General features: G+C 45.9%; 1 protein-coding gene across 5 annotated transcripts in view; it reads right to left on the reverse strand.

Moving 5' to 3' along the window:
* Window positions 1-8,932: 8,932 nt before the first annotated feature.
* The window catches only part of CUNH8orf33 (chromosome unknown C8orf33 homolog), a 25,327-nt gene continuing 17,074 nt past the window's right edge, over window positions 8,933-17,185 (reverse strand). For all 5 annotated transcript variants that reach the window (XM_019507645.1, XM_019507642.1, XM_019507644.1 and 2 more), the window contains 3 exons: window positions 11,210-11,297; window positions 10,963-11,109; window positions 8,933-10,529 (listed from right to left, as the gene is read on the reverse strand). In XM_019507645.1, the coding sequence (XP_019363190.1) occupies window positions 10,315-10,529; window positions 10,963-11,109; window positions 11,210-11,297 (450 nt within the window). In that variant the 3' untranslated portion in view covers window positions 8,933-10,314. The remainder of the gene's footprint in view (window positions 10,530-10,962; window positions 11,110-11,209; window positions 11,298-17,185) is intronic.

Genomic DNA, 17,185 nt, shown 5'->3' on the forward strand with positions numbered 1-17,185 from the left:
AATTCACACTGTCTTTGCTGAAGTGCTGGTGTGACTGCTCAATATTACACTGAAATAATCATCGAGATAAAGCTTCACTGGAGCTAGGGACCTACAGATTATTTTTGATTGATCATCTTTGTCAACGTGACTCAATGCCTTTCTTCTGACAGATTCCTAGCTATTATTATCCATCTTTGAATCATATATCGCTGCACATCACCAGAGCAGTTGACCACCTTCTACATAAAACTGATAAACAATCACAAAGGTTCTAGCAGGCTTTCAGGTACTGGTTCAACATGGCTCAGGTTGAACATGGCACCTCCATATTGCTGTCCAATGGCCTTTGGGGAGACGTATATGAAGTGGATTGGTCTGGGTCCAGTTCCTAGCAAACAATGATCCACATCTGAAAAATCAGCAGGACTAATGGCACTGCTGCTACCAGTATCAAGCCTAAGAGGACAATTGACAATAAACCTCTAGAGATGGCTAGCAGGCCTGTGCAAAGCAGCAAGTATTTACTTTGGATTTGGCTTCGGCCTATTTGGAAGGACAGCAATTCGATTCGGTGATTCAAATCACTGTCCCGATTCAGATTCAGATGATTCGGATTAGGAGATTCGGCAATAAATTATAATGGGGAATCACTAAAATACCTATAAGTTTGTCATTTTTTTGCAGATTTGGATGAAAACAGCATGAAGCCTGCCATGTTTCAAGGAGATAGATGCAGGGGTTTCTGTGGAAGTGCAGCTCAAACTGTTGAAAACAAAACTCATATCACTTGTGTGTGTTAAGGCAAAGAAGGATGAATGCAGCAGGGATGGTAGCCCCTTGTGCGGGCATGAGGCCTGCCAGGTTTCAGGCAGAGTGGTGCAGAGGTTTCTGTGAAAGTGCACCTCAAGGCTCTGAAAACCAATTAAAAAAGCAAATAGGTGCGGAGTGAGGAGGGTGGCACTCACTCTGTCTGAATGTGGAGCTTGGGGAACCCTAGCAGCGGGAGGTTCACCCTGAGGAACACCAGCTGCTCCACCAAACCAGGATTCAAGGAGGAGCGGTGGGGTGTCACAACATCACCAGCGAGGCTGAACACCCTCTTGCTTGGAACTCTGGTTGGTGGACAAGACAGGTGTTCCCAGGCAACTGTGGCCAGATTCTGCCATACCTGGCTACAGGTTGCCCAATAAGCCAAGGGGTCACACTGCTGCAGCTCCACATCCTTGGCAGATAGGTAGCCACCGAGGCCTCTGCACTACCTGCTGGATGGTGGGATCTGGTGCTTCTGGACCCCAACATTGAAGCCATGCCCTTGGCCCACATTGACAGTTGTTGTGGTGGAGGAGATTGGCTGGTGGTTGGAGTGTAGGCGTGGGAAAGTGAACTCCCCTTTTCCACCTCCCCCTGCCTCTGCCCTTCTGCCTCCCTGACTGTTCACCAGCACCTCCATCCAGTGTTCGAGGGTTTTGCTGCTGCAGATGCTCCCCTTCACCCTTGGGTTGCCCATGCCTGGCAGCACATGGACTATATTGGACTGCAATGGATCCAGCCATTTTTTGATGCCCTCCTTCAGCTGCTTCACCAGTGCCTAAACCTCTGGTGAAAGCGGTTTGCCCCAGCCAGGAACACTGACCCCCTGGAACTTGTTTCATTCTCAAGCTCCTTCACTACAGGGATCACCTGGCTAAGGAGGGCATTGCCAGTGCTGAAGCTCTCAGTAGCCTCAAGGAATGGCTTGAGGACCACCAAGATCTGGGAGATGGTATCCCACTCCATTTTGTTAAGGGGGCTGCTGATCCCAATCTCCCCAACCAAGACCATCTCGTGGATAGCCTTCTGTTGCTCAACCAGTCTTCCCAGCATCAGGTATATGGAATTTCACTGAGTCTTCACATCCTGCATGATTTTGTGCTGCAGGATACTCCGCTCTGCCTGTTTCTTCTGCAGCATCTTGCCCCCCCTTGATGCTCCGGTGGAAGTAGCTCTCCACCTTCCTGCATTTCGAAATTAGCTGGCTAGTAGCGATGGTGCTGTCACTGGCCGCCCTGTCCCCCTCCAAGGCATCCCGGACTACAAGGTGGAACTTGTGTAACACACAGCGGATGCCAACAAAGTTGGCATCATGCACTGCCTTGACCATATTGGCTCCATTGTCGGCGACCATTAACCTGTGGGTGAGCTCGCCCTGCCCAACGAGCCATATCTGCATGATGCAGTTCAGGGCCATTATGATCTCCCTTGCTATGTGGGACTCATCCATTGCCTCCACTTGAAGGAGAGCCCACTGATGCCCTGACTGATTGCACCAGTTCCCTGTGAGGGAGAGGTAGGCGTGATCTCCACACCTGCTGCTCCAGATGTCTGAGGTGAAGGGCAAAGCTATCTGTGGATTTGCCTTCCACAGCTCCTCCCTCAAGTACTCTCTGCATGCCTCATACAGGGAGGGCACTACCATCCTGCTAACGGCAGGATGGTAGTCACTTGGTACGATGGGGTCACAAGCACCATGAGCCACCTGAACCCTGGATGCTCAACAAAGGAGAAGGGCTGGCTATCCAGAGCAAGCATCTCCCCAGAGCAAAGTCACCCGCTCTGGGTGACTTTGCTTGCCCTGGGAATGTGCCCCACCCTTTGTCTCCGCCTTTCCCTCACTGGTCCAGGGTGGCCTGCCTCTGCTTCTTGAGGACAGGAGCTTTGAAGCAAGAGGGGGACTTCTTTTGGGGACGCTCCCACTGGTGCCAGGCTGAAAAAGGAACAAGGACAAGGGAGTGCTGCCTCCTGAGATGCAGCAGATATACTGTGGTGGTGAAGTGTTTCACCTACTTGCCCTGGCTGATCTGCCTTCAGCAGTGCTAGCAGGTAGCATACCTGGGATCATCTGCCACCTCAAAATGAACCCACACCACACCACCCACCTGCTTCTGGGTTGAGGATGGGGATCCAGCCTTATCCCCCTCCTCACCAGGCAGAGGCACAACAACAGGAGGAGCTGAGCCGCCTGCTGCCACAACCTCCTCCAAAGTGCCTTCCAGAGAAGGGGACCTGCCTCTAGGGGCACTTTGAGGGGTGTGGAGCACAAACTCAGATTCTCCCTCCTTCCCCAGAATTTCTCTCGCTATGGCTCTCATCTCCTCTGCTTTCAGATCCAGCTTTTCCTCTGGCACTGAAAGGCTTATGCTGAGAACTGAAATTGGGGTGGGGACTGTCATGCTATTGCTGATTAGTGGTGTTAGTGCAGGTGCAGGCACTGCTACCACCTCCTTGCTCCCACAAGCAGCAGAATAGTCATTGCTGCCAGGAAAGAGGGTGCGTCTATGTTTGGGGAGGGGGGAACTTGCAGGTCTCCCTCTGCCCCCTCTCCCTCTGCTGTCAGAAGACCTGGCACCTGCCTTTCCAGCACGCTTCATAACGTTTGGTGTGCTGTAAAGTGTGTGTGTGTATAATATATGTTGTGCTTTCTTGCACGGTGATGACAAAAAGTCAGGGAAAACACAGATTTCTTTCTGTGGAGGGAAAAAAAAATCAAGATAGACTAACAAGAACAAAGAAGAGGATTTAGGGGGAAGAATAAGTTGAAAGGAATGGATAGGGATAACAATAGGGATTGCAGGCAATGGTAAGTAGGATACAACTTCCAAGAAGAGGGACTAGATAGCAAGAGACTAGCTGGAAAATCATAGAGCCTTTCAGACACTGCTGCTCCAAGAAAGACAGCTCACAAAAGGCACAGATCACTTCAGACAGTTTTATATGTTGTTTCTATTCCCCCCCCCCCAGCACTGTGATCGGAAGGGAACTCAAAGAAAGATCACAATCACTGGCCAGCTACAGACGTCAATCTCAGAGCAGTTCCCCCCCCCCGCCTTTTCCGTATATGAAAGATCACCCTACCCCCAGTCCCTCTTCTCAGTTTGTTTGCTGCAAGCCTTTCAAATCAATTTGGAGGCTTCCGATTCAGTTTTGACCTTTTAAACGATCTCCTGATTTGATTAGAATTTGGAGACTCAGAAACCAAATTGGGCCGAATCTCCTCCAAATTGAATTGGCTACCGAAGCTTTGCACAGCCCTAATGGGCAGCTCAGGGTAGGACTGAGGTGCACATGAAAGGAAGCTTGTTTTTCTGTAATCAAGGCCACCGTTGTTCTGCAAATGGAGATTTCAGTCCCAGATCTCCGAATTTATCACCTTCCATAAACAGCAAAGCCACTTATAAGCATTAACAATTTTCATGGGAAAACAGCATTACTCCTTCCTCCAGCAACAGAAGGGTTAAGGCATCCCTTACCGTCTTGCATTGAGACTCAGAAGCCTTCATCTACATGTGCTTTCTTATACATTTGAAACACTCAGAAATCAAAGCTCTAGAATTCATCAAGCTATCATGCACTGCATGCTGTATGCCAACTTCAAAGGTAGCCATTGGTAATGCTGGGTCAGACATTAAGGACTCAGGGCTTCTGGCCTAACAAACAAGGGCCAAGCCTGACAGTTTGGGACCTGTTCTCACTCCAGATGAGACTGACAGCAGTCAGTTTGGCCATCTACTTCAAAGAAGTGGAATTAGCTACCTCCCATTTACTGTGGGGTAGGAACAGGCAGTAATTTAAGTGGAGTAGGTGAAGTTCAGTAAGCTCACAGCTTATTTCATCTTCCAGTAACTTGTTTGCATGCCCATGGCTACCCAGCACCCAGACAATGCTGATTTATGGAAAAAGATGCATTCCAGTTTTTTGCACAAATTAATGGAATGCAAAAGTCTGGAGAACGTTGTTATTTAAGTACACAAAAAGGAACTGACAAAGTTCATTTCTTCCCAGTTCTGATTGCTACTAATAAACATGCTTACAAACAACAAAATTTAACCCCATTATTCCACTGTATGACCTACAGTACTTCAAATAAAGATCTTTGACATTTTTAACCTACAGATGACATCACAAACCCAACAATGCTTTCTTCAGTCAGTAAAACAAGTCAGGAATTGTGTGGGTGGCTGAATTATTGGGTGCCTCAACCTTTACATTCTGCGAAAAATATTTTTACATTTCAGATATTCTCCCCTCTCCTTTCAGCTAGATGTTAGTCCATAAATAGTTATTCAGTCATCTGCTAAAGACTGGGAGGATTTCTTAGTCAGCTGTTCAGAGCCCAGCTAACTGAAAAGACTGAACGCGCTGGTGACTAACAGCTCCCCTCATCCCAGGGCGTGTTCCTTGTTTGATGAGGAAAAGTTATTCTCAGCAAGTGCCTGCATATTCCTTTCCTGGCATGCACCTTAAGCAAAGAAGGCATTATCAGACAAAGCGTGGGATTGGCAATGGAAGACGCATCTCAAGAATGAAGAATATAAACAGGTGCTAGCATAGAGTAATAGAGCCTTGCAAACTTGCCATGAAATTGTCACCCCAAGGACAAAATCTTATTGATGAGGATAATGATAAACATAAGCCATGTTCATTTCTCCTTCCAAAAAGTTCCTTGTCCAAGGCAAGTAAGATTCTGCTAGTCTATACTGGGTAATTTTGCATTTTTGTTCATTATGATGCATATTATCACTGCACATAGAGAAAATAAAAGTGTGTGTGTGTGATTTCTCACTGCTCATTATTATAGACCTGTACAAACTAGGACAATGGTCACAAGAGCTACTAGGCACAAAGCCAGATCCACAGCTGATCTAAATTGATGCAAATCTACTGTAATCAATGGAGTTATGCACACCTGCGGATTGGGCACCTTATTTCTTACAAAATCCTACTCATTTGTTTGATTAGTAGTCAAAATAATCATTTATCATGCTGACACACACACAGAGAAAATGTGTATACCCAGTACATGCATATATGTACATATAACACATTGTGGATCTCATGGCTGAATCATTTGATCACAGTGAAATATGTATAAATCAAGTGGGTGTATGTATTATACATAAACACCTCCTGTAGAAACATTCCCCTCTCTTCCATGCAACCCCAGATACATTTCACCAGGATTCAATAAATCATTCAGGAACTTCATGCAATGCTGACCCTGAAATTCTTCATAGGCCTTGCACCATACCTGAACCCTGTGCTGGCTTGACTGATACTGGGATTGTCCTGGCCCCTTTCCTGTGAGGTCTTTAGTTTCAGCATCGGCTGCTCTGTGATGGTGGTGGGACTTCTGCTCGTGATGGACCTCCCTTTTTCTAGCTTCTGAATCAAACAAGATGCTGCTTAGCTTCTCAAAAGATTTCTCCATTTCTTCTTCAGAGTATTCCAGATGTTTGCCTGGAGTACTGGGATAGTAAGTGGTTGGTGGTGAGGAGCTTTTGCTTTCCTTTTCTTTCTTTACAGCTTCCAAATCAGGGTTTTGCTTCCTCAAAATAAGAATCAAGACAAGCAAGAACAGGCACAAGTAGACAACCCATACTTCTTCCATCGCAGCAACTAGGTACCAAGGTGACAGGTGCCTTTAGATATACGTAAAAGAAAGAGAGCTGCCAACCAATGAAGTGAGTATTCAAGGCACGAGTCTTAATAGTTGTCAGGGTCCAAGACAAAATTCTATTAAAGATGAAGAGCACTGGTAATTAAATCTGTCCAGAAATCTACCTAGGACAAAAGTTCAATTTTTTTAAAGGACCTGAGCTTAAAAACTTCCCTTTGGATGAAAGGATTGCGTAGGAAAATAACATAAGCTTGTGAACAAATATTTTTGAGGACTTCTTTAAAAAAACCCCCAAAAGATGCACAGCTTCAGTGGAAAGTTACAAAAATCAGCCCTTTCAGCTCCTTATGATCTCAAAACACGTGTGTGCATGCTTTCTCTTCTGTTGTTTTCAGGCTTTTAGTCACTTTGATGCAGGGAGAGGATGACTTCAGGAGGTAGAATCTAGAAGAATCCTAGGCACCTCACTGCCAGAATCCGTGTGAGATACTGTCACTCCAAGTCCAGTTCTCCTTCAGTCTCCAAATAAGATTTTTCTTTGATAAAGGTTGATATCAAAGATCAATATTTTTCTCAGCAAAAATTCCAATCCAATAAAGGATTAAAACAAATTGCAATTCAAGGTTTCTTTTTATTTTAATGGAAAATATAAAATAGGTTAACCCCACTAATCGTTAGATACTGATTCCCCCACCCCTTACTATTTAAAAAAAGATTATATGGCCAAAACGAACAAGCAAGTTATTACTTGAGTTAAAGATTCAGTGGGATTGAGTTCGGTGGCTTCTCTCTCTCTCGTAGCTTTAGGGAGTGGCGGTCCTAATTGGTGGTCCTAGATGCTGGGGCTCCAGAGATAACACCCAGGTAGCAGTTTGCTGGGAGCCCAAGATCCCACGTTGGTGATTCTTCAATGTCTAAGCACCCGGGCACCCAACAGCCCTACCAGATTACTTCACACACCACATGGGCAAATCAAACATCTATCAGTCTGCTCCCTTCAACCAATCCTAGGGGAAAAGGGAAGGAAGGGACTAACTGACTGGCCAATCAGCTCTCTGCATTAAGCATAATAACCAAAAGGGAAGCGGGGCTGAGGGTCTGTCTGTACAGATTCAGTGGGTGGGTGGGGAAAACTTGGCTGGAGGTGCTGCTCTCTCCCCATCCGGGCAGGGGCTGGCTGGAACAGGATTGTGTTTCACAGACTCTTCCAGAGGATCTTGTTACATATAAGTGTGCCAAACCTAAAAGGAGCAGACACTGTAGCCTGGTGTCTGCTGTCTCTGCCATAAAATCTTCTTTAGCTCAGCAGCTGGTGAACAGCTCCAGACTTTTCCAGTTTGTTCCCAAACCCAGGTGTCTACCCCTCATTTTGCTGTAAAATATCCACAATGTGGAAGAGCACTGTGGCTTCTCATCTGTTACTGACTCTATACCATGGTGGATGCTCACCCCACGCATCAGGTAAAACCTGCAGGCACCGCTTAATGTTGCCACCCAAACACGGCCTAATGGCTTGACTTCCTTCCATGCAAAGAACAATGGAGCAAGATTTCACACATGAATAGCTCCTCTTTTCTTGCTCATTGTCTTATCTCGTTAGTGCTTTCAGGCTGGAACCAGTGTCTCCTCTATAAACATTATAGTTCTAAGTGCAGCAAAGCCCTGATCCTAACTGTGGACTCTGGACACTACTCTGAATTACATTAAAAATACTAAAAGAATAAAGAAGCATAATGTGGAAAAAAATAGTATGTGATTAGGTGATTTAGAACTGTCTACACATAAGGGAGCTGAATTTTTGCATAGGCAAGCTTCACGCTGTCCTTTCCTAACTTTTTTCTGCTTGGTCTTGCAACCCCACTACAAAGATGCATTATAAAAAGTTAGCAGCATTCATTCAGAACAATTACCACGGTGAAAATCTGTGAATTAGGTGAAGCCACTCTCTTAGCAGTTTAAGCATTCTTGGTAACACAACACACTTAATGCTTTACACTAGCTACCGGAAAGTTCTTTCCAGCAATCCACATCAATGGGTAGTTGGATCATTATCTCCTGGTAAGAATTTTGATAAGCACAAAATTAGTTTTTTATAAAATAATCCATAAAACAACTCAGTACACTAGAATGAAAAGGGGTATATTACTAAAGCAATGGAAACATGTAAACATTTTCTCCAGTGTTTTTGTGAATGGCCTCAAAATGCTAGAACTATTAAGTATTTTCATATTTATTCATGTGCAATGCAAAACAGTCACACCTACAAGGAGTTTCAATAATACTGTGTTATGGTGTTCTATACAGTCTCTATGATGGATGCACTTCTCAGAAAACATAAGAATCACTTTCCAAGTGTTAAGTGCTTAAGATAAAGGCAGTACTGTATCTTAAACATTTATCTGACTGTGCATCTTCTTTTTACCTAGTGCATTACCAAAAAACTCACGGCTCCCAGGTACACAGCTATTAAGAACTTGGTTTTGCAAGACTTGAAAAAGATACACAAACCACACATTCCAGGAGGCAATTTATTATACTAAAGTCAATATATATAAGAATTTCCTTGTTAAATTCAGTAACAGTTTCTTGAAGTCCTCTCCACTAAATACCCTCCCTTCTCCTGCAGCTGTTCTTAGTACACTAAAAAAATCTAGTCATGCACCATTGCTGCTCACCCAAACAACATGATTTATAAGGTTGTCAAATAGGAAAAAAATCCAGTGATCCTCCAGGGACCTATTACTCCATGATTACTCCAGTGCTCCTCCAGAGACCCATTACTCCTTTAAGCAGTGGAAAGTTCTTTCTAATTTTTCAGATCTTTTCCAGAGATGCTATTTTTCATAGGCATATTAGCCAAACCTTCATCACAGCTTTGGAAATGCACTAATCAATTGTTTGGAAAACAAAGGAGTTGTTATTTGATACAGGTCAAATAGATACTTTTAACTCAAAGGAACCTCAGTACCCTCCCATTTTATTTTGCATCCATCCGAGGTTCAGTATGGAGCTGATGCATACTTCTGGTAAAAAAAAAAAAGAGCTAGATACTGTGAGGCACAACTGCTTGCCCAGCTGGCTACTCAAAGCCTGCTTCTTTCAAGGTTTAGCTGTGCTTCCTCCACAGCTCCCATTGCCTGGCCAACCCAAAAAGCAAACACTGCTGACTCAGAAACTAAAGTCTTCACTGGATAGCTGTAGCTGGTTTTTCCTGTACATCACTGACCTGGTTTAAATCAGTCTTTACAACTTCAACACTGCTGCTGGAGTTCACCACTGACACAATGCTGTTTAGTGAAACAAAGGAACGGCCAGTCATCTATGGCTCACCCACTCTCTCCCTCCAGGATGTTTACATGTTAAACAGGACAGAAATCCTCCAAACCAGCAAAGCCTGGAAGCTATAGGATCCAAAAAGGCCTAACAGACAGCAAGGGTCACACTGCCCAATGTGATGCTGCTTTCTCCTCCTGCCTTTTCCATTCTCCAATGTGAGCCTGGATTCTCTGGCTAACAATGTTACATACTTTATGTTTTGTCTCCTCCATAATATATGTAGTTTGTGCTATTTGGGGTGGGGGGAAATTACCTTATCAAGAAAATTATTTCATGGAACTAGCACTGAGCTAAGATAAATTCAGTGACCACCTGATTCCATACTGGTTGCCTGCAAAGGCACCTTTCTGAGGGGTGAGTGAAAAAAGGGGTCCAACCAGGAGACTTGAGTCTGGAAGTTTTATGCACTGTAGGTGGAGCTGTTACCCTAAGGCACTTTGGGAGTCTTTTCACTATGAAAATATGTAATGCCTTGCTTGGTATTTTTCATCCCCTAAAACTATACAAGCTTTGGCAACATTTTCAGCAATTAAAAATCAAATAGATGCATCCAAGAAACTTTCTTAGAAAAAATTAAAGCAAAACTCCTCTTGGGAAGTTGTAAATACAAATGAGTCCATGTCAGATGCCCTGGGGGACTGTGTGTGGCTGAGAGTATCAGAATGGGATTCTGCTGGATGTAGGCTTTTCCTGGAGGATCCTGTATGCTTCCTGAAAACCTGGCTGCTCTTTCGGCGTGTGCTCTCACTCACTTCTGTGACCTTAGCAGACTTGGCAGCTTACAAAAGGGAAGAAAAAGAGAAAAAAAAAAAACACATGATGTTATGGCTCCTCTTGCACTAATATTCTGTCCTGTTGAGCTACAAGGAAGAAAGCATTCCTGCCCCCTCTCTCCATAGACATGTCTTCCCGTAGGTCCATAGATTGCAAGGGGCTGGAAGGGACCTCACAAGATCATCGCGTCCAGTCCCCCTGCACTAGGCAGGATAGACAACTGGGGTCAGGTGACCTCAGTGAGGTGATCATCCAGCCTCCTCTTGAAGATTTCCAGGGTAGGTGACTGCATCACCTCAGGACACCCTGTGAAGAAGTTTTTTCTAGTGTTAAGCCTGAAACGGTCTTCCAGGAGTTTGTAGCCATTACTCCTGGTTTTCCCCAAGGGTGCCCTGGTGAACAGTTGGTAAATCTTGAGGTAAGTCTATTAATCATACCTGTATGCATGAGCTTCAGCTGCTTCTGCCTCTCCTCCTCCATCTTCTTCCTGTAGTCTCTGAACATAGCTCGCATGACCTGGCGTTTCTTCGCTAGCACAGCTTTGTCACTGCGCAGTGTCCTGATGGCACGCAGGGCCTCATCAACTGAAACATTGGAAAGGAGGGAGATACAAACACAGCATAAATGTCTCCTTTATGGTCTCAACCTTCATCAAGATTCTCTGTGGTCTGCTTGCTTGCTTACCCTGCTTTGGAGTGGATTTCTGCATCTTCAGGCCTAGTTCCAGCTGCTCCACACACCAGTCCACTTCTCTTCGAAGCTGTTCATCTGACTATGATGTAAAATAGAACATAAAGATGAAACAAAAATTAACTATCCAAAAACTGAAGTAATAGTGCTAGTCAAAAACAAATCAAACGACCTATAGATTTAGATGTTCATTCCCTAGGACAGGAGTGGCCAACCTGTGGCTCTGGAGCCACAGGCAGCTCTTCAGAAGTTGTCTTCTTGAATCTTTGCACAAGCACACGGTGACCGGCTTCCAAATAGTCTAAATGGAAGCTGGTCACTGTGTGCTTGTGCAAAGATTCAAGAAGACGCATATTAATTTCTGAAGAGCTGCCTGTGGCTCTGGAGCCGCAGGTTGGCCACTGCTGCCCTAGGAAGTAGCTTTACAGGACTTAATAATATTTTGGCTGTAGTACCTTTCATTGAATAGAATCCTAGGGCTATCAATGACTTCCAGGGCCATCTAGTCCAAACCCCTGCACAGATGCAGCATTCACTAACCTGTCCCAGACACATGACTGCCCTGCTATTTCTGAAAACCTCCAATGAAGGAGATTGTTCAGTTTCCCATGGCTGTTCTTTTGTCCTGTTGTTAGGGGTCTACATAACTTGTGGCAAGACAAAGCAATTTTCACAGCTTGGTTGCAGCATGAAGAAATGATTTCACAGGCATTTCCCAGTGACTCTGCCCCTTGCAGCTGACTGACAGAGAAGCATATACTGTATAATTTAATAGTAAATTCAATAGAAAGTAAATTATATAATATCATTTATATTATAATAAAACTAAATATTACATTTAAATTGAAAATGTAAATATATTAAATATATAAATTTATATATACTATGAATTGTAACTTGTAACATCATAATTTATTATTATAAGTAGCATCCACAAAAAGTTTAGAAATACTAATTAATGCTAACCTTAACAGAAACATTTTTACTTCACGGACTGGCGTCTTCACTTAGACTACAATAACTCTGAATTATGTGATCTATGGCTACAGTCTTTATGTAGCCCGGGTGTACACGGGTTTGTACTTCCCTCTCTAACTGAGGGAATTATTGGCTGGGCAGCGTGCTGTGGAGGGACACAGCAGCCCAGCAGCCGCCTCCGTCCCCTATAGTCAGGCCCCATCAATCAATTACTTAACTATATACAAATTTATTATTACAACAAAACCATTAAAAAGTAAGGACATAATTTTATACGTACAAATTTACAAAACAATAAAGTGTGTGTGTGTGTGTGTGTGTGTGTAGTGTACACACACACACACACACACACACACAGAGCAAAAGCTTTTTTTCAAGAAAGAAACTAAGCCTACACTTTAACTATGATATAATAACTTTTAATATTTTAACTATAAGAAATAATACAGTAAATAGTAATACTGTACAATTACTGCCCCTCACAGGTTGCCTTAGAACGTGGCTCTGCTTCAGAGCGTGGCTGTTCTTGAGGATCATCAGCATCAATACTAATATCTGATCCTCGACACAAGCTGCCTGGATCTTCGACACAAGCTGCAGAAGCTCTTTGAAGCAACCTGTGGATGTCTGCCTGCCTGGAGGTCAGTTGCCTTTTTTCAGGAAATTGTTGTGAACAACATGAAGTTGTATCACTTCCTAAGCAGAATAAGATGACTGCTGGCTCAGCAAATTTCAAGAATTTTGAAACATTGTGCAGCAGTAGCCCAAGCCACTTTAGGTCTCTCAGGATTCACAACCTTTTCTATAATTTCAGCATCAGTAATGGTTTGTGCAACATTAAGGTCTTGCTCAATGTTTACCCACTCTTCAAGTTCAGTATCTTTTTGAGTTTAGTGAGTGGGTTTTTGAGGTCAGCATTTTGAAGGACATCAAGAACCTCTTTTAATCATTTTTTTTTCCTGTCTCACACTGAAACCTGCAAATTCTTCATCATCATCAGATCCCTCTGCAAACATGACTGCTGCCCACAATTTTCTCCCAGCCTTCCTTAAAGTTGTACTCTTCACAGCAGACCAGGCACATCACATTGAAAATTGCACCCTTAATGGTGTACTACGACTGAAATCCTTGGAGAATGCCTTCACAGTTGAGTAGCTTCCTCATAAAATCCCTTCTGTAGATAGATTTCAGCCTTTCGATAATTCCCTGATCCATAGGCTGTATGAGTGAGGTGACACCTGCAGGCAGGAAGATGGTAAAAATATTTCCAGACACTAACTCTGCTGGTGAGTTCGACAGTTGTCTAAAATCAGAATAACTTTTGTGTCTTCTGGCTTTCCAAGTTTCTTCAGATGCTCTTTCACTGATCATACAAACAAATGGTGAAACTAGTGCAAAAATATTTCCTTGTCCATCCATGCATTAGGTTGTGCCTTGTACCCAACAGGTAGATGAACGATACCCTTGAATGCCCTTGGTTGCCTGAATTTTCCCACCACTAGCAGCTAGATTCTGTGTGCGCCTGCTGCATTTGCACACGTAAGCAGAGAGTCAGGTGGTCCTTGCTCTGCTTAAAACCAGCTGCAGGAACCTCACCTGCACCAGCCAGAGCAGAAGTTGGCAAACAGTGCCAAAAAAGGCCAGATTCATCAGTGCTGTAGATCTGCTCTGGGGTTACACCATGCTCCACAACCAATTTCTGGAAAAATGCACAATATTTTTCAGCAGCCTCATGATCAGCAGATCTTTTTTCTCCAGACACATCAAGCCTTCTGATACCATGGTGAAATTTGAAGCAAGACAACAATCCATCTGAAAAACACAGGCCTCGGTCATTTCCAGTTGTTGATAAAAGTCTTTGCTTTTTCGATCAGCGTTGGGCCAGAAATTGGAGCTCCCTCTGAACGTTTTAAGACAAACCATTCGTACAATATCTTGTCTAATTGTTCCAATTTTGGTTTGCGCAGAGTACGGCATAGCTCAATTGCTTTACTTGTCTCAGAATTTGTCACAAACTGAAGTAACTCTGCCCTCTACACCTTGATGTCACAGATCGCAGACAAGCCAACACTGAATTCCTACATCATCCTGTTCTCTCCTTTCTCCAAGTGCTTAATTATGTCTAATTTCTGCATAATCCTCAAAACAACATGCTTTGGCTTCTGTCCTCTGCTTGCTGATGGAGTATGGGTAGCCATAGTTGCAGGACAGGCAAGATATTCAGCAATATAGTCACAGCACAAGCACAAGGTCAACATGATCACAATGGAGGATGAGACTGCCGCTAGTGTCACCGCTCAGCAGTGTCGTGAATGGCAAGATACTGTCTATGACAGGTGCCGGTTAATTGTTATTCAAAAATACAAGTGAACAACAGAACAACCCAGAACAAAGGATACTGATCAGGCAACCTTATAATTCTATAAATATACAAACCATTACTTCAACTTATTCACATAAACTATAAAGCACAGTCTACAAATATAACAAGCAATCCTTAGACTACATGGGTGCCCTCCAAGGCAGGGGCCCCACTCCCAAGGTATCACTACAGGAAATGAGGTGGGGGGGGAAAGAAGAGAAGAGGGAGACCCCGAAGGCTCCTAAATCCCTGTTATCACCCAGGAGCAGCCCATGTGGTGCCCCTTCACAACCCTGGGGGTTCCTCCCCTCTGGGGACCCTCTCTCCAAGGTAACTTACTACTCCACAGTCCCAGAGGGTTGCCTCCTGTTCTCCAGGTCGAGCTCTGCTCCCCGCTGGGCTTTCCTGGCATCTGACTCTGCTGCCGCCAGCCTGGCTTAGGGCCACATATACCGTTGTGTATAGCGGGTGCTTCACTTTGTGCTAGAGACTGGAGGCCCAGGCAGCCTTCTGCAGCACTGGGGCTTGGTCTGCTCCTGGACCCTCTGTGCAGCGTCATCTGCACTGAGCTGCTGCCCCGTGCCAGCAGCTGTGGACTCGAGCCACCTCAAGCGGCTCTGAGGGTCTCTCACCCTCTGTGCAGCGCCTGATGCACCGAGCTCCCGGCCTCATGCAGAGGTTGGGGACCTGAGCTGCTCAAGTGGCTCCAAAGATCCTGCTCCATACCTATGCACTGTGTCTCTGGCCACATGCCAAAGGTTTCAGACCTGAACCACCTTATGCAGCTCCCAGGGTCTGGATGCCGTGCCTGCACACTGACAGCCTAACTGCTGGAGTTGTCCACAGCTCCCCACTGATAGAAGTCTCCAGGGGCACTTCTGGGCTACTGCTGAGCATCTCTCCTCAGCCATGCTCTTCTCTCTTCTCCATCCCTGATGCCTCCCTCATGCTGGGCACACAGCTCCTTTTATACTGTCCAGGGCTCTGCCCCTGAAGTCTTCCAGACCTGACAGTGTTGCAGTTTTCAGTCAGGTCCGGAAGAGCTCCTCTCCCTCTCCCCTCAGGAAAGGGGTGCGACTTCACTTCTCTTGCTGCCTCCTGATTGGTGGATGCGCTCCACCAATCAAAACAGCAGAATCTCAAGCCTGCGACTCAACCCAAGATCTGAAAGGTAAGCCTGCTACATTTGTATTAAGCACTAGGACATTATAAAACAGCATATTATATGAATAATACATTGGGGTTTTCCTTTTAGGTTGATTTTGCAGGAAATTGAAGCCAATGCAATATTTCTGGCGATTGTGAATAACGCCATTTTTTCCTGTTTCCACAAAACCACGAATTAAGTAGACCCCTACCTATCGTTCCTATAGCTAGAATGAGGAGAGAATGATAAAGTCCTGCACACTTGCTCATTAAGACTCTGAGCCCATCCATGAGGTACAACTGTATAGTCAGCTGGCTTTCACCAGCGCACTTATCCTATGCTTACAAAGAGCACTGGACACCTTTCATATAAAAGGAGCTTTACACACACATATCATTTTACAGATATAAAACTGAAGTACAAAGAGGTGAAATGGCCTACCTGAGGTCACACAGCAAGCACGGGACAAAACCAGAAACAGTTCTGCTGGCTTGGCTCCTTCAGCCTGCCTTTCTCGGAGTATAGAACAGGGGTGGGCAATTATTTTGGGTAGAGGGCTGCTTACCCAGTTTTGGCAGGCTGTCAAGGGCCACGTGGGTTGCCCTGCCCCCTGGTCACAATCTTGGGACCAATGTCCCAATGTCTTTGGTCCCAAGACATTGGGACATTGGTCCCATGTCCCAGAGCCAGCACTGGTGGGGCCCAAAGCAGGGCACAGGCTGGCAGGGGTCTGTGGAATCAGGCTGGGCTGCACCAGCAGGGAGAGGGTGGAGCTGGCCTGGCTCCACAGAGTCCCTGCCAGCTGGGACCCTGCACTCCTGCCACCCTGCTCTGGGACCTGCTGGCACTGGCCCAGGGACACCGCTGCGAGCCCCGTGCTACTGCTGGCTCCCCACCTACTCACTCCCAGTGTCCCCCAGCCCTGCAGTACAGGCAGGAGGCAGAGCACGGCCCCAACCCCCTGCTTGCTGGCAGGGAAGAAGCTGGTGCTGAGCGCGGGAGACCCACTCCATGGCCAGTGCTCCCTGCTGCAACCACTTGCAGCCCACATGGGGCTGCCCAGAGCAGGCACAGGCAGCCCCATGCGGGCTGCAAGCGGCTACAGTGCAGGGCGCCGGCCATGGGGCAGCTGAGGTGCCGCTTTTCCCTGCACTCAGCACCAGCTTGAAACTCACCCCCACTGCCAGCCTGGGCTCCGAGTGTGCCAGGGGACGTGGCCCCTCGCTGACCCCATGCCTGGCGCCCTGCACTGCAGCCACTCGCAGCCCATCTGGGGCTGCCTGTGCCTGTTCCAGACAGCCCTGCATGGGCTGCGAGCGGCTGCAGCGTGGGGTGTCAGGCACAGGGCAAGGAAAGGGCGACTCCCCCCCACCCCAGACCCCGCTCAGCTTTTCCCCGGGCTCCTTCCCTGCCCTCCACCTTCCCTAAGGTTCCGGTGCGGGGCAGCTGCATGGTCCCAGGCCAGAAACCCCTGCTGGGGGGG

This window comes from Gavialis gangeticus, unplaced genomic scaffold (genome assembly GCF_001723915.1).
Source record: "Gavialis gangeticus isolate Ggan-Ray unplaced genomic scaffold, GavGan_comp1, whole genome shotgun sequence".
NCBI classification, from domain to species: Eukaryota; Metazoa; Chordata; order Crocodylia; family Gavialidae; genus Gavialis; species Gavialis gangeticus.